The sequence below is a fragment of the Pogoniulus pusillus genome, chromosome 12 (assembly GCF_015220805.1).
Source record: "Pogoniulus pusillus isolate bPogPus1 chromosome 12, bPogPus1.pri, whole genome shotgun sequence".
In the NCBI taxonomy this organism is placed as follows: domain Eukaryota; kingdom Metazoa; phylum Chordata; class Aves; order Piciformes; family Lybiidae; genus Pogoniulus; species Pogoniulus pusillus.
Window position 1 is genome coordinate 21,121,450 of NC_087275.1, and position 24,557 is coordinate 21,146,006.

Genomic DNA, 24,557 nt, shown 5'->3' on the forward strand with positions numbered 1-24,557 from the left:
GGCTCCATACAGCTGACACCTGTAGTTTCTCTGTCACTGTGTTTGCTGATGCAGATAACTCATGCTTTAACTTAGAATGAGCAGCCTATTATACTGAATGAGTGCCAAGAGCATGGGGTAGGCATTCACTGGGAGATCTGCTAACACAACCACTCTCGCATTTTCATGTGAAAAACACTGTTCTGTTCTGGCCATCAGCACCCAGAGTGAGCACAGGTATGATAGTTCATTCTTCTGTGACACAGTTTTCATGATGCATCCACATGATAGCTTTGTTAATAAGACCCATTTTAAAGGGTCACTAACTCACACACTAAACCAAGTGCTTTACCACACAGAACAGTGACAACCTGTCAAACTTAGGCAGAAGTTCAGCAGTAACTGAGAAGTGTCTGGCCTACAAGATAAAGTAAATAACACAGGAAGCCTAAAGCTAGAGGTCTAGATTTAGACTCTGTTTGTGGGATGGCAGTTTAATAAAGTATATTCATTTTAATTCAAATTCAAAATAAAGTTTCCCACAAAGAGCCTAATTTGACTTACTCTTGACAGGGAGAACTTTCTGCTTGGCACTCACCTCATTTAGAGAGAAGTTAACAACTGCTTTTCTTATTAGAGGGTGTCATCAGAAACTGTACTGTTTAATAAGGCAGGTCAGTAGCCTCCTATATGATTTCTTTCTACTATCTATGGCAAATGGCTACATGATAAGCTGCAGTATCCCACTGAATGCCTCCAATAGCTCTCAAACCAATATCTCAGCTGGATGAATTAGCCCAGCTAAAGAAAGCTCTCTGCTGCCACTGCTCATCCACTTCTGGCACTCCAGCTCAGCTCAGAGACCCCTGCAGACTAAAAAGGTCTTCCTGGTGACAGCTGCAACACAGCAGTTTGTATTCCTGAGGGTACCTAACTGAATAAGCTTGCAGCATTCTGGAGCATGTGGTCTGAGAAGGTAAAAATACCTATTTTCCTGTATTTGTGACCTGAGAAAACCAACCCTATGATTTTATGCCAGTCTACTTACGTGCAGCTCTTTCTGTTTCTAAGAGAACATTTCCACATCACTGCTTTCTCCACCTGATTACAAGCAGGGGAGTCTAAATCAGAAGCATTCCTCTTGCACAGAAAAAACCCTGAAGCATTACTGCAGCTACTGAAACAAGGGAATTCTGCAATGACACAGCATTTGTGTGGGATTTGCTGTACCTAAATCCAAACATTTCTCAGCTACCTGAGGTCTCACTCTGCAGGCAGCTAACAGTAAGAGAACAGTAGGGGCTCTGTGGAGAGGAAGTTGGAAGGAGTAGAGCAAACGCACCATCACACTGCTGCAGGATCTCTTCAGCTGTGGTGTCATAGTGCGTCAGAGGGTTGCTGGCATTACGGTACTGTATCAGAAGACAGAACAGCCATTAAACAGGCCAGGAAGGCAAACATTAACATTATCAGGCATTTCAAGAACATGACAAACATCCTCCAAACCCCGCAACAGCTGCGTTTACTCTTGCTAGAGTGTTTCTTTATCTGTTATCTGAACATAAGCACAATGCTTGCGGGGAGATAAAACCTTCCTAGGCGACCTAAGGTAAAAGTAGCTCTAAGGTGCCCAGATCAATCCTGTCTGTGGGGCAGTTTCTTTTAGCAACATGACCTTTGCAGCCGTCCTTCCACACAGGACTGCCAGCTGAGTGGAAAAAGCCACTCACGTGTGCCGCCGCTCCTGCGAACACAGGCTCGCTCCTGCCCTCTGCTGCCCGTCAGAGCTTGCTGCCCTGCAGCGCGGCCATTGCGCACCTGCTACCTGGGACAACTTTGCCCCCAGAAACACCTGTAGGGTGTTGAAGTCAGTCCAGGACACTACGGAACGAGGCTGCAATACATCTTCCCACGCTATACCTGCGCCTCTGGTACCTTGGCTCTTACCTGGTCAAGTATGTGTGCGTTTGGGATTTCATTTTTCAGCCTCCACGCTACTCCCACGTGAGACTCAGGAGAATCGAATCTGGCAGTAGTTGGGGTCCTCACAATTTCAGCACCCAGTGCTCTTAGAACATCCACCTATAGCAAATAAAGGTGGTCAAAAAAACCCCAAACACTCTCACAGCATAGAGATTTCACTGAGACATGGGGGAAAGAAAGCCTCTTCCTTTTCAACTGGTTAGTAATAACCTCCTTAGTGGTTCTCCTGTACCCCAGCTGCACATCACTGAACCACAAGTCCAAATTCTTAAGTCATTTGATCACAATTAAGCTTTACTTGAGAGCTAGATGTCAAATCTCTGTCTGGATCCTGGGCCTTCAGACCTGTGTGGAGTCTTGCCAGGCTGAGGTTTTTCAGGGTGCAGTAAAACACGTTCTCTCTTCGTGTTAGTCACATGCATTCTGCACTCAGCAGTGCTATAACCCAGCATTTTATATTTAAATACAAATTACATATATTTACCTCCTCCTTTGGCCACAGTCAACAAAGCAGGCCTCCAGGGTCCTATGCACCATTCAACTGCTACAAGGGCAAGAAGGTTTATGACACTGAGCTACGGCAAAGCTTGTCTTCAGTGGGGAGGGAGGCCTTTGGTGATGTGGTACATGGCAACGGCCGTACTCTACCTTCCTCTCTAGAGCAGGCAAGAACAAGCAATGGATACAGGCCTTTAGAGTCATGTCCTCACTTGTGCCACTGAGTTGGAATATTGAAAATGTTCCCATTGAAATAAGTGTCTTTGCCAACAGAGATTTGCTGCCTCGACTGTGAAGCACAGAGAATCTCTACTCTCTTCTTTGGGGTGTAGATGCAGCACCACAGATCAGGGCTTGCTCTAGAGCTAGATGTTTAGTGTTTTTCCACAGTGAAGGTAACTGGACACTACCCAGGTGGCTTTTCCTTCGTTTGTTGCTGTGGTGACACAACTGAGATGCTCACCAATACACCTTAGGGTAAGATGAGAAAATGCTGTAGGTTAAAGCTTAACTGTTGTACCATAGAGTGAAACTCCTCCCAAAGGGGCAGAAAGTCCATCCCAAGGGGGAGGCACTGGGTAATGTAATGTGTTATTGCCCTCCTTTTCCTGCATATTCTCTATTTAAGAGGCAGACCTTTCAGTCAGTGCTCTCTTGACTGCTGCTTTCACTTTCACTGGTCGGGAGGAAGCCTTGCTGCTGGCTGGGGGCTGGTTTTTTGGCTGAGTAATGAGGTCTAGTCCATCTGGAGGCCCAGTCCATGGCCAGTTCTGGGATTGTAAATATATATATATATATATATATATATATATATATATATATATATATTCTTTCTACCTTACTACCTTTTATACTTTGCATACTTTTGTAAATACTACTTTTATTAACTTCTAATTCTGTGCAAGTGATGTTACTTAGTCTTTTAGGGTAAATTCTATATTCTGTCCTGAGCTGGAAGCTCCAACCAGGACAGAAGATTAACAGGCTCCTTCACAGCCTTGCCCAGCCCAGTACAAAACAAAATATTCAAGGCTTCAGCATTACTTTCTTTTGTCCCTCCTTGCTCAGTCAGGGAAAGCTGACCTGGGGACAGGTAGTCACCCCAATGCACTAGGTGAATCTGAAGTTCCCTTGACACTTGTATTTAAAACAGTTAGGACAGTTTTCTGAGCAACAGCAATGTAAGGATGGGTCTTAAAGACATTTTCTGTCCATGGCTATCCAGCCTGGATTTCTCTGGGCACTAGCAATAGCCTCTCAGAAGAGTTCTGCATGGCCAGTGACTTAGAGACCAAAAGCCTACACTATGTCACTCATCTGCACCAGGAACTCTGCAAGTAAAAACATGCTGATTTTGAAATACTTGGGAAATGAAAGCAGATCTGACCTTCTCCATGCTCATTTTCTCTGGCATCACAATGATACAGCGGTAACCCTTCACCGCTGCAGCCAAGGCCAGCCCAATTCCTGCAAGCAAGCAAAGACATGTGGAACACACAACAGAGGAGCAACAGAGAACAAAATCCACAATGCTAGCTTTGGCATGCCCTGGCTTAATCAGATTTTCAGCAGAGACTTGAGTTTCTAGAGGGGTGGGAAAGGGAAGGTTTCTGGCTGCTGAGATCTGCGTTTACAGATGCTGCTCGTTCTTTGAGGATCACAGCCAACAAAAGTTTAGTTGAGGGTAGGGAAACTATGTGCCAACTGCTGGCTTTACCACATGCACAGCACCTTCCTCCTGTCTCTTCCACTTTGTTTTTACAACAGTAATTTGGGAAAGGAATGACCTTTAAGCTAAAGCAGACTAGAGCAAGCACTTTCATACTGTTAGAAGATTATTAACAGCCCAACTGACTCACTTCTGCATTAAATCCCTGGCCAGCACCATACCAAAACTAAGTCCTTTCTAAAAAGACAAGATCTAAATGCTGCACATGATTAAGGTTCTAATGCACCACATTCACTTGCTACCACAGTAAAGTACCTTGAATGTTAGAGACACACCTCGTTTTTACTTCAAAATCTGTGTGTCCAGCCTGATTCCTGCCTTACAGCTTGTCACTGTCTGCCTTCCTGGGTTAGAAGTGTCTAACCCACAGAGGACGAGCTTACACCTGTTACCAAATCTGCTGGACAAGCAAAACAGATCAAGGTAGCTGATATGTTTCTCTGGTCAAACTGCATGGCACCTCCTTTGTTGTTTTCAATACTGGGTATGGTATCAAGACATGTCCATGACAATGCCTCACAAGCAGTTTACCCCACACAGACACTCATTTGTTCAAAGCTGACTCTGTTTCTGTATGGTGCTGGATCATGTAACTGGAAGGGGTGTAAAACTCACACCTCAAGTAATTCAAGCAGTGTTTAAATACTGGGGGTGGGAATTGTTTCAGTATATTATAGATAAATATGGGTTCCCAAATACAGAATGAAAAAGGCAGCACTCTCTAGTGTTGACAGACTAGTGCTAGATAGACTCTCCCTAAGGCCAAAGGCTAAAGAAAAGCCATCCAACACTTTCCCTTACAGTCTGTGGTGAGGAAAGCATTTTGAGACCTGGGCTCTTAACACTTTGTACTTTCTGCTACTGACTTGCAAATGCAGCAAACATCAAAACAGGACTTTGGCTGAAGGAGAAGCAGGATGCAGAGAGGACAAAAGATTTATCACATTAGCTTTGACATTTAACTTACTCATTGGCTCTCAGCAGCAGCCTAGAGCAAAGCCAATTCTCTCAGGTTACTGTCTGCCCTAATCTTTGCTTTTACATGAGAAGAGACAACTTTCTGGAGCAACTGTCCTGTATTTCCTTCAGTTCTGCCTTCCTTCTATCTTTTGGATTATATGGCAAGGAGAATCATTTATGAAGGACAGACGAAGAAAGCAGGATGCCACTGTATGACCTTGGATATAAGGATATCTTCCATTGTCTGCCACCGCTTAGGCGAAGGTGTAGCCACAGTCACAAGGGCTTCAGTTGCACTGCTGCCCCCACAGGACACATGCAGAGCAAAAAATACGACTTCCCACTTTTGTGCTGAGAGCAGGGGAACTGGCCACAAAGCAGCTCATCAACCCAGTTCCTCCATTAACAAAGGCTGGACAGGATCAAAAGAACGACAGAAGGATCTGCCTGGCTGCATCTAGCATAAGTTAACAGTGGATGGATGCCAGGAAAGAGTTTTCACAGGACAAGACACCTCTCTAAAACACATCAAGCAAGGAAGTAGCTTGTAGCTGAGCTCAGGAACCTTTTCAGAGGTGGCAGTATATTCCATATTTAACAAGCTCGAGTGGGAACATTCCAGGTATGTCCACTGCCCACCAGTAGAGCAGCTTAATAGAAGTACAACAGCAGTGATGTAAGAGCCCAGAGTTAATACCAGTCTGCTTAAGATGATCAGATGGCCCCTGACTAGCTGGACCATTCCTTCCTCCAGCCCTCCAAGGAAGAGATGCTAACCTGAGTGGAACCTGTTGAAAATCGAGGTGTGCAAGGGCTGATAGCATATAGTGCTTTTGGGATGCATCTGATCTCCCATCTCAGCTGCAGCACATGGGAAAGGCTGTTTCTCAAACCAGGCCCACCTCAACTGACAAGAATGTAGAAAAAAGGACTATGGGACTTCCCAAACAGAAAGGGAAGATTCAGATTCATAGCAGTCTTTTGGTGCTTGATTTCAAATGACTTCAGACTTTAGTTCCCAAGTAGGACATAAAAGACCTTATTGAATCTGACCTAATGCTTCCTTTCTTTTAAAGCAAAGAGTTCCTACAAATTTGGCAGCCCTTCTCAGCTGCTCTGGTCAGCACAGGACATTGCAGAATTCTTCCTTGTGTGAGACAGAAGAGGTACTGTTCCCTACCATCATGCAGGGAGGATGAGATTCCCTTTTATCCTTGCACAGCCAGCCTCCATGCTCCAATCTCAAGTCTTACTCCTGCAGGAAAACCATTACAACATTTTCCCCACATGCTTTGCTAGGGTCTCTCCATGCTCTACCTGTGTTTCCAGAGGTTGGCTCTATGATAGTGTCCCCAGGCTTCAAGATTCCAGCCTTCTCAGCATCCTCTACCATCCTCAGGCTGATGCGGTCCTTCACGCTTCCCCCAGCATTGAAGAATTCACATTTTGCCACTGGAACCAAAAGAAATCAAGCAGACTTCTCAAACAGCAGTCATTTGCTGAACAGGCTGCTGATCCCTAACACATCTTCAAGGGGAAACTCTGTTGATGTGCTTGCCCACTTCACCTCCCTGCTTTGTAACAGTGGAGACAGGAATCTGGCTCTGTAGCAGTTTAAGAGCTAAAGCTCTGTTTTGATTCTAAATTACAAACGAGAGAGAGGAACTTTCTGGACATTCTTTTGAATATTGACTGAATGAGCAGGGCATTGGTTGTAAAAAGAATAATAAAGTCTCTATCATTCACTGGTTTGCTAAGAGGGACAAAACAGCAAAGTATAAACAATTGCGCATCCTTGGCTCTTGGGCTCCATTGCTGTTCTTTGCCTCACTGACTCCTCCAGAGTCAGAGTGCCTTAGTACTAACTTAGTACTACCTAAAAGGTACTAACCTTTTACTAATAACACATGAGCCTTGCTGGTTTTCTGTCTGGGGGGAGAGAAGAAAGTGGTGTTGGCCCCTTCTGGGCTTTCTTTGTCCAGGGGGGCAGGGTTGCATTTCTGTATTATTTATAAATTGTATATCATTACAAATACATGTGAATATATTCAGGGCTTTGTCCAGAGTCTCCAGATATTTCCAACAGCACTGGTTTAGAAACAAACAAACCAACCAACCTAAAAGCCCTACATCCATTCGCTGACAGTTTGATCCCTTTCATAGAATCAACCAGGTTGGAAGAGACCTCCAAGATCATCCAGTCCAACCTAGCACCCAGCCCTATCCACTCAACTAGACCATGGCACCAAGTGCCTCATCCTGTCTTTTCTTGAACACCTCCAGGGACAGCCACTCCACCACCTCCCTGGGCAGCCCATTCCAATGGCAAATCACTCTCTCTGTGAAGAATTTCCTCCTAACATCCAGCCTAGACCTCTCAGAGCTGCAGATGGTTTGGGTTGTTTGGGTTTGTGGTTTGTTTTTTTTTTTTTACACAAACTGATGAACACTCTGAATATAAAAAGCAGTCAAAAACTTCCACCAACGTTTTTGAAATTAAAAACTATTTTCTATGAACAAAATAAGCCCAAACCACTTCTACTTTTTCTCCAGGAATCAAAAAGCTGGATGAAATGTCATCACAAAGTAAAAATGGAAAGATATTTTAGATGACCAAAACCTGAAAACCAGGCAAAGAAAAAGAGGAGGAATTTTCCTCACCATTTTCTGCTGGGTACATCCACTCCTCCTACATCTATGACACTACTAACCAGGGCTACCCAAGTTTCTGGAACAGTGTTTCTTATTTCAGTTTTCTGCCTGCAGAGTACTCACAGAGTTCACACTTGAGCCCATACTGCTTCCCAATCTTGTTGATTCGCACTAAAGGTGTATTGCCAACTTTATTCAGGATGCTTGGCAGGATTTTCAGAGGCTCTGGCCTGGTACACACACACAGAAAACAAAGTCAGTGTATTCACAGAAGGAGCCACAGGCAGGTCACACAAAAGCCACGCAGTATTTCCAATGCTTTTTTATTTGAGGCAGGTTTCTACTTTCCTGTGATCAGAGGTGTTAACTCTAGATATTTGGTTTTAAAAGAATGTCCACTGGATACAAATTCACAAAACAGCCATTTCTCAGTCCAAAACAAGGATTAATCAGACATCAAGCCAAGTGCTAAGGCAAGAATAAAGTGTTCTGCACTTCCTCCTGGCATGAAGTAGCTTAGCATTGCTCAGAGTCAGCTCTTTTACAAGCAAAAGGCATTAACAAAGCAATCTTTCATTCAGTCATGGAACTGTCTTCCAGGTTATTTGTTAGTTCCAGTCCATGTAGTTTCACATCTTTGGTGCAAGGTCCTTTTTTTATGCTTAATCCTGCTTCCTAACTTTGCTTACAGTGGTAATTAAGAAGTACCAGCATATCTAAATTGAAATCAGACATCTTTTATTAATACCACATGGCTCTGTGAGGACCTGGGTTAGTGTTGTACTGAAAATCTGCAAAGAGATGTAATACTTACAGAGTGGTATGACGATGTGGGGAGGCAGAGAGGGGCTTCCCAAGCTTCCATGTACACTTGCTAGGTGCATCAGGGCGGATCCACTCTCTTTCCTTCTCCTTAGCCTTGCAGTTCTCATTGTCCACCCCACCAGGCTGAAAATATTTGCCAGCTGCATGAGGGCATGAGTTTGCATCTGGCTTGTCCTGGGAAAGAAGTGTAGGCACTTCATCCTTGGGGAAGGGAAGGGGTGGGGGGAGAGAATAAAGAGAAAAAAAAACAACAAGAACAGGAGGGTAGAAATCCCAACCTAAACAAGAGTGATTGATAAGCTCCAGTTTAACAGGGTCTGAAGATCTTTTGACACTATCAAAGTCATTAAAGTTCTGCACCATGGCAAACCATCCATTCACATCACTGCCTTCCCTGCAATTGCTAAATTGGCAACAGCAACAGCAGCTTAATGCTGAATGTGGCCGTTTGAGGCTACCTACCTTTAAGAGAAACACAAAGTTACAGACCTCCTGAAATTAGTGTCCAGAAGATGTACTGGAAAGTGAAATCATAGAATGGTCCATGTGCTGTGTCACGAATGGAGTGGCATGGAGGGTAGGGAGTGGGGCATTCTAGCCTGGGTTTTGTTGGCCTGGGGTGCAGGATGTTTTGTGTGAAGCTTTGGCTTTATGAGCTTCTGTGTTAAGCCCAGACTGTGGATTGCTTTGTATTGTATATGCTTTGCACTACACCACCGTAGCATTGTAGCATGCAAATTGCCTTTACATTTAAACTTTCCAATGCTCCAATCCTGTGTGTGAGCAATTTACTTTTGTCCCTTTTGGAAGGGGTAAAAGAGCAATCTGTCCTGCTTTAAACCATGACACTCAATAGCAGGTTCTACCACTGACAAGAGATCCTTTCACTGTACCTAGGATCTAAGTATTAGGGCACAGCATAGGATGTCTCAAACAAATCCCATGCTCAAGCATCCCAGTCTTGTTTTTTCCTTATAGAAAAAAGGCCCCAACAATGTTTGGTTGATGTTTCAGCAGCACTGTGAAGATAGGAAAACACTTCAACCTAGCTTTGATTTGCCAAATCCTTATCAGAACCTTGCACAGCAATGCTGAGTGCAAAAACTCAATACAGTGGCCTGCCTGGAGATAACTTAGACACATGGAAGTATGTGGTTACTCTAAACAGTCTCCATAAATATCAAGAAAACAGGACTAGTCTCATTCAAATGAGACATTCCTCCCACACCAAAGAACAGCCTTCTGAAATTAAACCTTCTTCCCATTCCAAGAAGAGAGGAAGACAGCAAGACTACTCAATGACTAATTAGAAAATGATGCCAAGAGACTGCATTGCTATTTGTGGTCAGGGAGAGCTCTTCTAGAAAGGCTCCTGGTTTCAAGAGTGCCTCCCTACACTGCATTCCAGAAGGAAAGTCTTGAAATCCCTCTGAAAAACAGATAGGGCTTTCCTAAATTTTGGTGACAGAAAGGCAGGCAAACAGTATTCCCCAAAGACCAGTGAATACCTTGGACACAGACAGAGGCCTATCTGTTATCACCTTCTCCATGCTCTTTGGTGAGGATGATGGCACAGTAGACTGGACTTTCTTCATGAGACTCTGTGGGTCACACAACTTGAATCCTCTTCAGAGCTGCAGACAAACAAAACCAAACACAACTATCAGGAAACAGTCTCATGTAGGGGAAAGATACATGTCCTACTTTCACAGGGGGAAAAAAGTAGCTGCAAAATAAAGAGGACTAGTATAGATGGGATTAGAAATAGATGTAATAATAATGCAGCAGAGGTCTTGTGCAAGACCAGCAGAGGGTCTCCTGACCTCGTTCTTCTTGCATCACCTAATCTCCCCTCTGCCCTGCCCTCCACAACTCAGATCCAGTAAAGTAAGCAGAAAATTTCTCTATCAGACCATCTGCAAGTCCATAAACTTGAAAGCCACACAAAGTAACAGAAAATACTCTGGTTCACAGGATTCTAGAGACACAAAGGTGAAAGGGCTGCATGGTACCATCACCAGAAGACACAACTTAGCAAAAGGATTTACACAGGAGCACTTGCAAAGGTCTCCCTGCCCTGGAGGTGACCAAAATCTCACAAGTTCCTACACAAATGGAATTAGTGTTGCATGCACAACTATAGCAATCCTGGATATAACACTCACAGCAAACACTTCAACCTCAAGGAAGCAAGAAACCTTCTAACAAGCTTTTTATTTCAGAAACTATTAACTATAGAACAGAAGAATTCACTTCTCCTACTCCAGCAATTTATCCATAGACCCTGCCTGCTTCCTTTCCATTGAAGAAAAAAATCTGGCTGAAGTCTTGCAAAGTGTTACAGTTTTCCCCTCATATTTGTTTTCCTCAGCACTGTTTAGCAGCAAGATTCAGCTCTTTCCATTAATGAATTATGCTCAGCCTTCAAAGGGCTCCTGGCCTCATCCTTCTCCTTCTGACGAATGCACACAAGCCAGACACAGCTTAGATCTGGCATTGTCGATGGTCTGGTGACATACTGGAAAAATATCTGAATCACAAGATCAGTGAACTTTAGCACTTGATCTTGCAAGCTTGCATGCACCACTGATCACTATCAATTGCTTTCTTGCATGCTGATTTGAAGAAAATGCCCAAGCTGTTTAAAATGCCCTTGTTAAGCAAACAAAAAAACCCTCTGAAAATGCTGAGGTTCTAGACTAAGGCTTGGAATCATTCTTCTCCTGTGTACAAAGACTTCCATGCCTCCACAAACACAGAATGTCAGATGCTGAAAGAGACCTTGAAAGATCATCCAGTCCAACCTCCCCTGCAGAGCAGGATCACCTATACCAGATCACACAGGAATGTGCCCAGGCAGATTCTGAGTATCTCCAGAGAGGGAGACTCCACAACCCCCCTGGGCAGCCTGTTCCACTGTTCTGTCACTCTCACAGGGAATAAAATCCTCCTCATGTTTACATGAAACCTCCTATGTCTCAGCTTCCACACACTGCCCCTTGATGGGCATCACCAAAAAGTGCCTGGGTCCATCCTCCTGGCACTCACCCTTTACATATTGGTAAACACTGATGAGGTCACTTCTCGGTCTCCTCCAAGCTAAAGAGCCCCAGCTCCCTCAGTATCTCCTTGTAAGAGAGATAGAGCAGGTGTCAATCTGTTGGAGGGTAGGAGAGCCCTGTAGAGGGACCCTGACAGGCTGGATGGGTGGGCAGAGGCCAACGGGATGGGATTTAACAAGGGCAAGGGTAGGGTTCTACACTTTGGCCACAACAACCCCAAGCAGCACTACAGGCTGAGGACTGAGTGGCTGAGAGCAGCCAGGCAGAAAGGGATCTGAGGGTACTGGTAGATAGTAGCTGAAGATGAGCCAGCAGTGTGCCCAGGTGGCCAGGAGAGCCAATGGCATCCTGGCCGGCATCAGGAACAGTGTGGCCAGTAGGACAAGGGAGGTTATTCTTCCCCTGTACTCAGCACTGGTCAGGCCACACCTTGAGTACTGTGTCCAGTTCTGAACTCTTCAATTCGAGAGATGCTGGAACACAAGTCCTATGAGGAGAGGCTGAGGGAGCTGAGATTGTTTAGCCTGGAGAAGAGAAGGCTTAGGGATGACCTCATTGCTGTCTACAACTACCTGAAAGGAGGTTGTAGTCAGGTGGGGGCTGGTCTTTTCTCCCAGACAACCAGCAACAGAACAAGGGGACACAGTCTGAAGTTGTGCCAGAGCAAATATAGGCTGGATGTTAGGAGGATGTCCTTCATAGAGAGAGTGATTTGTCATTGGTGTTGGCTGTCCATGAAGGTGGTGGAGTCACCATCCCTGGAGGTGTTCAAGAAAAGACTGGATGAGGCACTTAGTGCCATGGTCTAGTTGACTGGATAGGGCTGGGTGCTAGGTTGGACTGGGTGATCTTGGAGGTCTCTTCCATCCTGGTTGATTCTATATTCCACTCCCTTAATCATATTTGTGGCTCTGCATTGGACTCTCGCAAACAGTTCTATGAAGTTCCTCTTGAACTGGGGGGGAGGCAGAACTGGACACAGTACTCCAGATGTGGCCTCACCAAGGCAGAGTAGAGGAACAGGAGAACCTCTATTGACCTACTAGTCATACTCCCTTTTAATTTACCCCAGAATGGCTTTTGACCTCCTGACCACAAGAGCACATTGCTGGCTCATGGTCAACCTCCCATCAGCTAGAACCCCCAGACCCTTTTCCCCTTTTCTGCCTTCCAGCAGATCAGTCCCCAACCTATACTGATCCCTGGGGTTGTTCTTTCCTAGGTGCAAGACTCTACTTGCCCTTGTTGAATTTCATTAAATTTCTTCCTGCCCAACTCTCCAGCCTGTCTAAGTCTCACTGAATGGTACAATTTGACTTGATTTTGGTTAGTACATGCCCAAGAGCTAAGATGCACTTCATCCTGACTTAGACTGCTGACCAGAACCAGACTGAGAAACCTAATTATCCCTTAAATATACAGGACCTAACACCAGCCAGGTTTTGTTAGCAGAAATTAGCTTGCTTACATTTCCAGAGAGAAACTCTGCTTTCACTTCTGTTCCTACGAAGTGGTTTGTTCACAATCCAGAGTATCAGCACTTCTTTTAGTAAAGAAACAGCTTCAGGGCTTCCTATGAGCCACGTCCATATGCTCCTTCAAACAGATGGCATGCAATACCAGACATAGACACAGACTGCTTCTGCTCACAGGTTAACACTAACAGTATTTTCAGTCCCTCTAACAAGGGTACCTTGCTGGCAAAGGGTCAAATCCTTTCAACTTGCAGGAAGAAAGAAGCAAGCAGTTACAGACAGCAGACTCCATTCCTTTCCTGGGTTCTCAGGTTTTAGGAGTGCAAAACCTTTAAAAAGCTTTGCATCACCAAACTTCAAGAGAGTCCAAAACATGAGGAGAAAGGGAAAGAAATTTGTTGCAATAAAAATTTCAGAGGTTTCAACAAACCAAGAACTTGTTCCTTGTACTGACCACAGGAAAGGAATCAATGTGGCTCTCTGTCTTAAGGAGGATTCCCTCCAAACTAGGCAAGAAAATGCCATCTCCTTTCTTTGATTGCCAGGCCAAAAAAAATAAATCCAGAGTCAGCAGCAACACTCATCACTTCTTGGACTAGAAACAGCAAAAATGAAGGAAAAGCTGTAATTTTGCCTGCAACTAAACAGTGAAATCCTCTCATATGTTTAAAATGACAATACTCAGTTGTTTGGTCAAAGCTTCTATAGTGGGGCTAGAACTCTGAATCAAACCGCAAGTGCTGCCAACAAAAAACCTCTCACCAAACACAGACCATGAGCAACATTGTTCCTGGGAAGTAACACAAGCTCCTGCTCAAAAAAGCTGCTCTAATAATTTCATTAGGCGTTATTTTAAAGAACCCCACACTCCCCCAGCCTAAAAGAAATAGGTATGCACATATAAAGTTAAATTCTTATGCTAGTAGAAAATCAGTGCCAGGAAGACAAAAGTCTTGGTTGTTATCCAAGGGGAGTTCTTACTACAGTGCTCAGCACAGACATAAAAGCACCTGCAATAGCTTACAGCTATGGTTAAGAAACAGATGAAGAGCCCAGGAGCTACTTGTTGTGTTCAAAACCAAGAGGAAGACCTCAGACCTTTGAACTCCTTCAGTGCTACTGATGAGCTTCCTGACAGACCACCCAGAATATCCAACTGATGCTTACAGCCTTAGATGATGCAACTTCAGCAAAACAGGGGGCAGAGATGGCCAGTCTAGGGCATCCTGGAATGCTAGACTTCCCCAGCTGCACGCCCAAACCAGGCTGCAAGAAGCTGGCACGTCCTTCTACTGTGAATATCTTAGGGCAGCAAAGGAAAAGAGGTGAGCAGAAATCACCCAAACAGGGCATGACAGCAACTTCTTCACTACCCTGACTCTTTCTTAGGGGAAAGCATACTGGGGAGGCAGTACAGGAGAATGGCAGTTGCTTCTTTAACTGCAGCTGAATGCTGCTCAGAAGAGTTTGAAGAAAAGCTGCAGGAAAAGTTTCCCATCTTTGGGAAAGAAAACCTGTCGGCTTATATTTAATTTTGCTGAAAAAAGGGAACACTCAAGTAGCTGGAGGTGTGGGCAGAAAGTAACTACAAAAGCCTGACTAACTTCTGCCATATCTGCAAAGCACAAGAGGCAGGAAAACCAGGCAGACAATTTACAAAGTCACTTAAACCCAAGTCATGAAGAGGCATGAGATCCAGAATGCTTCATGGATGATGATCACACCTCCGGATCCATTCCCAGCCCAAGAACTATTCTATTTCTAAGCTCCTACAAAACAGGATCGAAGGCTGGTGAGTGAAGTTCATCTCCAAAGAGCCTGAGCTCAACTCACTCCACAGATGCTAGGAGCTACAGTTTCTAAACCTGTTTATGTTGTCAGTACTGCTGTAGATATTTAGAGTATCAAGTATACAAGGAACTAATTAGAGCCTTGTCTGAAGCAGAAATGCTGCTGTCTAAAAGGCAGGTGTGTGAGGTAGATCAGATAAATGCCCCAAAGGCAGGCAACTCAGCGAGAGATGCGATATCTGATTCCATTATGCTGTGAGAAACTTTAATGTTAAGCAGCTGCTTTGAACAAGTAAACCACTACAAACCAGTTGTTCTTCTCACAGAGTATCACAGGGTCTCAGCAAGCTTCAGGATCTTTACAAGCTACCAGATGTAGCAACACGCAGCCTTCGGAAGCTGTTTGGAAACATCACAGCTATCAGTGATACAGGAGACAGAGAGCCACTCGGGTCCTTGTCGGTGTGTTTTCGTGCATATGCATGCATGCCTGTCTCTGTGCTCCTTGCTACACCCCCCGGTAGCAGTTATCCATTGCTCCTAAGTCAGAAGACATCAACTGAACGGAGGTAACTAGAGTACAAATTAGCAACACTATGGCTCTAGGAAGAGATTCCTCAAGACTTGAATGTCTTATTTGCATTTTCTTCTATGGAGCAAATGAGTCCCCTCAATGATCACTCTCTTCCAAGGATGGACTTGCATGCTGGATAGCCTTTCTGATCAGAAATGAATAGTTCCTTAATGTCCTCACCTCAGTAACACTGCAAAGACATTAAAATTTCAACAACAAAGCAATTTCCAACACTATGGCAACTGCTGTGCCAGAGATCAGCCAGTGAAAACATGAAAGCATTCAGTCTGCCTTCCTCCCACAGAATGGAAGCTTGGTATGCACCCCTAATACAGGGATCTTCTGACATCTCCCTTTCCCAAGATCAATTCAACTCAGTCTGGGCACATCTGATAAGTCTTCCAAGTGAAGAGTGATGCCTTCAGGGAACACTACAGCATTAAAAGATTGGAGAATGACTTACCTGCATTTTTACCTGTCCCAATTAGAAGCTTTCATGACTTCTTTCACTGCTTCTAGTTCCTTCTCCTTAGTCAGCACACAAAGACAGACCAACACTACAGCCAGAACTCTTTACCTGCCAAGCTTACCAAGTACAGAGATAGAGCCATTACAGGTAGGGCAACTGAAGCTTAGAGGTTATGCAAGTTTCCCATCATGACAGAAAGGAGGAATTTGAATTCTGATCTCAATTTCTGACCAGGTCTGTAAGCTAGGTAGAAGCAGAGCTCCTTTTATCCAGCACTATGCCAAGTATCATATCTTTTGCTAGCCATGGAGCCTCTGATAAAGGCTGGCAGTAAACTGCTGGTCACCATAGCCTGGGCAGAAAGCCAGGTTGGTTGATATGTGTTTTCTGGGAAGGACCAACTGCCACTCAATCTGGTTACATCTGCAGAGCTTTTGGCAAGCATCCACGGTGTAACCATGAGCACAGACCATCCTGCTGTCCGTCTAGTTCCTATGGATGTAACATGCAGACTTCAAGCAATAGGCAGAGGCCAGCCTATCCCAGCCATCCTGGCATCCTGCTATGCTGCCAGTGCTAGATCAGTGATGTACCTGAGCCAGCATGTGCACTCCAGCACACAAAGCACCCTCATGACCCTGACAAGCAATCAATTTTTAGAAGTACTGCTCTGGCTTTAGGAAAGCAGGCTGATGAACTCACACATGGGGTTATGACAATATACTAAAGAGCCACCAGCTAACATCAAAAAGGATTACTTGCCCAAACACCCCAAGTACTGGATCTAACCTAGCACCTAAACCACACTTCACCAGTATTGATCTCACTACAGCCATTTTCCTGCCAAGAAATAACAGGCTCTGAGCAGGTGTCAGCTTCCCAAGAAATAACCTTTTCTCGATGACATAAAATCCTCAGGTCCCACCCCTGTCCATGTTCTGATCCCTCCTCCTTTCTGCAGCCTAAGTTTTGTAGAACACGGAGCTCTCATGCCTCAGATCAGCAGAATCGTTTAAAGTGTAAACAGTCTGAGCAACTTTGCTGGAACAGGGCCCAGCACTTCAAAAAGCTCTGTGGTCAAAGGCTTTAAAGTTAGAGATACAGAGAAGAGTAGACTCAGAACAAGAACAGGAGAAGAATCACTTGTCTTTCAAGCAGCGGCTGGTTCAATAATACGCCAGCATCACCACTAGCGCTGCTACTGAAGTAGCTCTCTCAGGTTTTGGTCTAGTTCCAACTTTTTCCAATAGAGGAAGAGCAACATATGAAATAAAACATAAGAAAAGATGTTTCTTGATCCACTGCATTAGCCAGACCTGATGAAAAACATTGTCAAGAGGTCCTGATGGTACTCCTGAGAAGAACGGGTAACAGCCCACAAATGGCACAAGAGCTGGTGCCAAGCCCAAAGAGAAAAACAAAAGGCACGAATCACCTTGCAAGCCTGTGAACGGAGTAAAAAGATAGTCTTTCCTCCTCCTCTTCCCTGCTCGCAGGAGGGACTCCTTAGGCACTCTGAGGCTTGCCGGGAGCATCCTCAGAAGCTGGCACCTTCCTGATGCCTGCCCTCCCATCCTCCCACGCAGGCACGCCAGCGCCAGCTCTGGCTCCAAGGCTCCGCTTGCCCTGAAGCTCTGCCCTCTGAACACCTCTGAAGCTGCCCATTCCTATCCCCTTTCTCAATCACAAAAGGAAAACACGCGTCCCACCGAGTAGTACAACCCCGTCAACGCACCAGCCCGCAGTCATCCATCACTCCCCGCCGCCGCGGAGCACTCCTAAGGCAGCCCTCTTCCCTGCCCCCGCCATGCCACGCCACGCCACGCCACGGTAAACGCTTAAAAGCCGCTGCAGGTGAAGGGGAACGCGGCGCTGCCCATCCCACGCGGCCCGACCGAGTCAGAGGTTGGGGTGATGGACCAACACGACCTCCCCCACCAAGTTCTCATCCATCACCCCACGCCCGTGGATGATGCAACGAGCTGGCGAGGGGGGAATGCAGCCGCCCTGGTCCCTCCCGCTGCGGTCTCCACCTCACCCACGCAAGCAGGGGGCTCCCGAGGACACGGCGGACGCCCAGCCCGCCCAGGCTCGGCAGAAGGCAGAGGATGAGAAGGAGCCCGGGCGCAGCAGCAGCCGGCCGGCGGCGAGGGTTAATGCAGCGCGCCGGCCCCGTGGCCCCGCCCCGCCACCCTCCGAGGGAGGGAGCGGAAGCGCGCACGGCCATTGGCCGCCGCGGGGGCGTTGGCGTGACAGAGGCAGCCAATGGGGCGGCGGCGCGCCGTCGCGGGGCACTGCCGCCCGCGCCATGCGGATGCCGGGCGGGACCCGATCGCCCCCGGCGCTGCCCGGGCGGGACTCCCGGAGGAACAGCGAGGGCAGAAGCTTCGGGGATCGCCAGACGGACCCCTGCAGAGCACAGAGCGAGCTCTCTGATCTCTGCCAGGGCGCAAGCCCGACTGGTCGTGCCCAGGCCTCGGCCTTCGAAGGCGACATTTAATGGTGAGCTTGCGGGCACCGGCCGTCCGGTGACTCCCAAGATCTGCATGTCTTATTTACTACTTGTCCAATGTGGGAAAACCCCAAACCTACCGTATCAGAGAGGACTGCTGCGAGGGGAGTTTCACAGCCAGATGCTTCTCCTGGCACCTGAGCCCTTTGAGGTTGCACCGCGTCAGGGCATCTGGCCTTGTGCTTCCATCCTTGCGGGCCCTGTCGCAGCCTGTCCTGCTCCAGCATTGGAGCAGAAAGTGCCCAAGTATCTCTCAAAAGCCTGGAAATACCCAGCCTGAGACAGGGAGGGACTCGGGAGTCCCCTAGCTAGTAGCTGCAGGCTGGAACTGGTACTATAGAGAATCCTGCACCTCTCCTGGGGCAGACCTTGCCCACAGGCTGGGGAATGATGGAATTGAGAGCAGCCCTGTGAAGGACTTGGGGGTACTGGTGGATGAAAATTGAGACATGAGCCAGCAATATGTGCTCACAGGCCTGAAAGCAAATCGTACCCTGGACTCCATCAAAAGAAGAGTGGCCAGCAAGTCATGGAAAGTGATTGGCCCCCTCTACACCACTCTGGTGAGACCCTGGCTGGAGTCGTGTGTCCAGCTCTGGAATCAGCAGCAAAAGAGAGACATGCACCTGGTAGAACAGGTGCAGAGGAAAGTCACAAAAATGATCAATGGCATCAACTGTTTCTCCTGTGAGGACAGGTTGAGTTTGGGTTGTTCAACCTGAAGATGAGAAGGCCATAGAGAGATCTGATAACAGCCTTCCAGGACTTAGAGAGGGTCTTTAAGAAAGGTAGGCAAAGTTTTTTAGCAGGCCCTGTTGGAACAGGACAAGAGGTACTGGTTCTAAACAAAAAGAAGGTAGGTTTAGGCTAGATAAAAAGAAGGAATGTTTTTACAATGAAGGTGGTGAAACACTGGAACAAGTTCCTCAGAGGTGGTAGATGCCCTCGAAACATTCACAGTTGGGTTGGACAGGGCTCTAGACAACAATCTGGTTGAAGATATCCCTGGTGACTGCAGGGGACTTGGACTAAATTTTAAAGGTCACTTCCAACACAAAACATTCTGTAATACAAAAACTAAGTGCAAGCATCTCACTGAAACAAACCTGTGCTGGCCATTTCCCTAGTGGTAGCTATGCCACAAATCAGTAAACAGGTTTACCCTGAAAGTGCCGAGCCCTAGACATGATTCTGGAAAATACTGAAATACTTTCTGTTAGAAGCTCCTGTGTTACCCACAATTTAGCACTCATCTGCTGGTGCACTTGCTGGCACAGAGGCAAGCAGGCTGCACATTGTTTGTGAAGGAGGCACAGCCATCTCAAGCCTTGGGTGAGCTATGCCCTAGATGAATTAGCTTCATCTCCATGAGTCCTTATGACACCAATGCAGTGGACAGCTGTTATGCTCTGATGTAGTTATTATACTTCTGATAGTGTCCAAGAATGTGATAATGAGGTTTTTGCTTGGGAAAGCCACTCTGTCTCACAGTGGCTCCATTTGCACTGTTATGAACCGAGCTTTATCATACAGAACAGGGAGCGCAGGTAAATGCAAAACACTCGGTGCAAATTAACTCAGAGCAGTTCTTGAAAACCACAAAGTGCCCCAGATTAGGCAAGAAGTTAAAAAACAAAACCAAAGTCAAAAACCAGACCAGGAATCCTTGCATGAAAGCATGAGATACTGAAAAGGCTTACCAGAAAGAAATGTCTCAAGAACGTGACTTGCTGCTGTAGATAGTCCAAGCAGCAATTTCTTCTTTGTCTACAAAAAAATGCAAATAAAGAGAAAAAAATGATTCAAGGCAGTTTTATTTTAGAATATGATTCACCCTGCAATGTGTTTTAGGTAGTCAAATGAATGATTTAGGTGCATGTCTCCATCTGTATGCATACTGAATAGTACAGCTATTTGGAGAGTATTGCATGCCATATAAAAAGCAAGGAATGGGAAGTTTTGATTGAGTGGTAGAAATGACAGAAGAGCTGTGACTAGTCTGAAGCTGAGTGATCAGTCCCAATGAAAGTTGAGGGTTTCCCTCCCTAGTAAGAAAATGCACCATGACTAGGCTGTGGGGTAAAGATTATGAAAAAAAAAAAAAAAGCCACAGTAAAAGCACTGAGCAATTTAAAAGAAACCAAGATTAAGAATCAGGTATTTTATATGGGCTTTAAATAAAAGCAACAGAGGCAGCTGTTCCATTACATATGGTAACAGAAAAAAAGTATGACACAAATTGTGGAGAAAAATCTATGTTGATGACAACACAACTTCTTTTATCTGTCCCTTTCTGGATTTAAAGTTTGAATTCCACATGGTTATTCTCATTTACCTAAGGAAAGATTTACTAAGAAATACTGCTGTCAAACTGGACAATTATTTACTTCAAATAACAGTTTGTCTGCTAATTATATCTGAAATCAGGTTTGCATAAGTAACTGTTAGCCTCACTGGAAAAACAGGAATTTGAAAAGCAAGTGGGATCAGATTCTAGCTCGTGTTTGGTGCAGCTAAGTACAGAATGGCACAAAAGGGATGCAAAATGTGAAACCGGTGATGGTCTGGCCCTTGGAATGGGGATCTGAAAACCATGAGACACCAGGGCATGTGTGAAACCCAGCCTCAGAGCACAGTAAAGCAAACATCCATGAATATTTGGAACAGAATAGGTGCATGTGTTTGGAAACTGCAGTGATACCCACAGAGTAGCCAAGGAGGAATAACCATACCTTTGTTTTGCCTTTCAGGAGGGACTGAGGGATGAAGCACTGAGTCAGCTGTTCTGTCTGAAAAAGTGCTACCTTCACAGCAATTACTGCAACTTCAAGCAGATGAATGTCAGGATATGAAACCAGCAGTACAGATGGGTTTGCTAGATCCTGTAAAATGTAAATCAGATATCTCAGAGGAGGCTTGTAAGAGCAAGACACAGCACTAAGCATGTTGGAAAAAATCTGAATGTGTGAGGCTAATGAGAGGGGTTTGTAATTGCATCACAGCTCTGCACTCAAAGTTCAATCTTCTTCACCAAGGCAGCAGTCAAGTGAAGGTAAACTGGCAACACATTTTTTTGTGAGAGTTTTCATTTAAGAAAAAAATCATTACTCAAAAGATATCCCCAGCAACACTGACCCACACTGTGCCGTTGGCATCAGTGACATTAAAACCATCCAGGGTGGCATGAAATGGATGCACAAAGTTTTTCTTCACCCTACTGCCCACTGATTAGATCCATTATGGCTCAGCAAAATCAGTGGAACACTTGGATTATTTTTCAACCCAGCCTTGTGAATAGCCCCCATAAATCAGCAGGTCGTCACTGATTTCATAAGTGGAGCCACTTAAGCCATTTCCTGAGATCTGAAAATGCTTTGGATTATTTTCTTCCCAGGGAACAAAGTTGCAGTGAGGGTTGATATATAATCAGAATTATGATTCGATCAGCATAGCAGTGAGGTAACACTGCCTGGAATATTAACATAGAAAGAGACAGGGTGCTTAGGAATGGCAAGCAGGGAATGCTTCTTGTGTCAGTGATGAGTAGACATGCTGAAGACTGAAAGGTTGGGGAGAGAGAGTCTTTGGATAAATGCAATCAGTGATCAAAGCAGGGAGTGGGGAGGGAAAGGGCAAATGCTGTTGTGGTAGGATCACTGTGGGAGGAAGATCATGTGGGAGAGTTTTTTTGTGAGTGACTAATGAAATCACCCAAAGAAATAATGGTACCTTGGTGATGCTCAGGGCCATTTGGGGAAGGGAGAGTACAAGGCTTGTGGAAATATTTTTATATGAAGGGAGGAACATGCAGCCTGAGAAGATCCATGTGATATTTTAACTGCGTGGGAGAGGCCACACCTTTGGAGGACATAGTCACAATTTAAAGTGATTTTGGATGGACTAGGGAAATAAGAAGAGAAAGTAAAATAAGATGTTGTCTGACAAGGAAAAATGCAAAATTTTATAGCCAGACAGGAGCAATCAACTGCTGAAGTAGCCACTACGTGGACAATGATTGTGTAGTGTGGAAAGTATGAGTGTAGTGCCATGTAAACTCAGTGTGAGTCAACAAGGCCCTGCTGTTGTGAAAAAAGCAAACATCATACAGGGTTATGCAAACAGGGAAATATTCTGCAGGACACATGGCACTCTGAGCACTGGTGTGCTTTTTTCAGGTACCATGTCCCATCTGGAATGGATTACAGAGAGTTATGAGTGGTGATCAATGGCACAAGGTCCATCTGGAGACCTGTGGCGTCCCTCAGAGGTCAGTGCTGGCACTAGTGCTGTTTACCATCTTTGTCAGTCATATGGACAGAGGAATTGAGTGCACCTTCAGCAAGTTTGCAGATGGCACCAAGCTGTGTGGCACAATCTACTTGCTAGTGGGAAGGGATCCACCCAGAGAGACCTGGACAGGCTGGAGAGGTGGGCCCAGGCCATCCTCATGAAATTCAACAAGGCCAAGTGTAAGGTCCTGCACCTGGGTCAGTGCAATCCCAAGCACAAATCCAGGCTGCATGGTAAATGGCTGGAGAGAAGCCCTGAGGAAAAGGGCCTGGGAGTCTGGGCTTAGGAAAGGCTCAACATGAGCTGGCAGTGTGCATGTGCAGCCCAGACAGCAACTGTGTGCTGGGATGCATCAAGAGAAGTGTGGCCAGCAGGGCAAGGGAGGGGATTCTCCCCTTTTGCTCTCATGAGACCCCCACCTGCAGTCCTGTGTGTGGTTCTAGAGCCCCCAACACAAGAAGGACATCGAGCTGTTGGAGTGGGTCCAGAGGAAGCCACAAAGATGATCAGAGGGCTACCTGCTCACTTTCCCTAAGTGCTTTGTCCAGAAATCACTTCTTTGTGTCCTGCCTCAAAATTCCCGTATCAAGTCCCTTCCTTCTGCAACTCCACGATTCTTTTCTCCACCAACACCAGAGGAAGCAGGGAGGAAGTATCCTCTGTGTTTACTAAAGACGAAGGAGAAGAAAATCACAGAAGATGCAAGGCTGTTTTGAACCGTGAAGCTCTCCTCTTTCTCTTAGATGTGAGCAATATTAGCTCTCAAGGGAAACAGGCATTGGTAGAAAAGGGAGGAGCAGTCACTCCCCTTGGCTCTTCCCAGGAGGGAGGCTGGCACACAGGCTGCAGTAGGAGCAGCTCCCTCCCTCTGCCTGGCCAGAATCCCAGATAGCTCCAGAAGGAAAGAGCGATCTGCAACACGTCCAGTATTCAGCTGCATAGGTGGCAAAACTTGAATTCAAGCCAGGTGCTGGCAAAGCACAGCAGGCCCAAAAGCTTTCTGTGAAAAATGAAGATGTGGGGAGATTGGCTTGAGTGCTATCTGCTGCCTTTTGTCCTCACTTGGCAGCTCACTGAAACCAGGGCAGAAACTATTTCCCCCTTCCAGACCTAACTAACCATGCAGTTTTTGAAACAGAGCTGGAACTGGCCTACAGTGAGCCTGTTGCAGCACTCAGGAAAACACTACTCTGCATACCCTTGTCAAAAAAAGGATTAGATCTGCCCCAAAGGAATACTGAAACCATACTGATTTTGTCTTTCTAGCGAGAACAGCTTTCAGACCCTTGGACATTTTAGAGTACTTGGATCAAAGCAGCAACATGCTCACGCAATCCGCTACAGGGCTCCAGTTCACTCAGGAAGCTGCTGTCCCAGGCATGACCATTTCATCAAGGTAGCAAATTTCTGCTCTCCTGATGTATGAATGCAATAAACTTCCTTTTGGTCCTGTCAAAATGATACAGCTAAGAAGTGAACATCAAAATTGAAATTATGGAAAGTTAACCTAATGATCATCAGAGCCCTGTTAAGAAGCAGGTATTTGGATCTTGACAGTTACATAAGCACACCCTTCCCTCTCTCACTCTGCATGTGTTGAAATCAAGCCACTGGCTACCAGAGCTGGTCTGCTGGCAGCAGGTCTGGTTTGTAAGCTTCCACCTTTCAACCACAAATCCACTTTACAGTTGAAACTGAAGATCAACTGAATTAACACTTGATTTTTGGAAGTAACCTCCAGTAGGAAAATTGCAGGAGA

The 24,557-nt window shown here is 45.7% G+C and overlaps 1 protein-coding gene across 7 annotated transcripts in view; it reads right to left on the reverse strand.

Moving 5' to 3' along the window:
* Positions 1 to 18,164, reverse strand: part of LOC135180225 (cystathionine beta-synthase-like protein) — a 30,597-nt gene extending 12,433 nt beyond the window's left edge. For 4 of the 7 annotated variants that reach the window (XR_010304333.1, XM_064152609.1, XM_064152606.1 and 1 more), the window contains exons 1-8: positions 18,035 to 18,164; positions 10,135 to 10,260; positions 8,616 to 8,827; positions 7,925 to 8,031; positions 6,467 to 6,601; positions 3,848 to 3,927; positions 1,927 to 2,061; positions 1,322 to 1,391 (exon numbers count right to left, since the gene is read on the reverse strand). Coding sequence is in view for 6 of the 7 variants with exons in the window: in XM_064152609.1 (XP_064008679.1) it covers positions 1,322 to 1,391; positions 1,927 to 2,061; positions 3,848 to 3,927; positions 6,467 to 6,601; positions 7,925 to 8,031; positions 8,616 to 8,827; positions 10,135 to 10,221 (826 nt within the window). In the remaining variant the exon portion in view is untranslated. The remainder of the gene's footprint in view (positions 1 to 1,321; positions 1,392 to 1,926; positions 2,062 to 3,847; positions 3,928 to 6,466; positions 6,602 to 7,924; positions 8,032 to 8,615; positions 8,828 to 10,134; positions 10,261 to 18,034) is intronic. The other 3 variants (XM_064152608.1, XM_064152607.1, XM_064152605.1) reach the window with 3 other exon arrangements.
* Between the last annotated feature and the right edge of the window lie 6,393 nt (positions 18,165 to 24,557).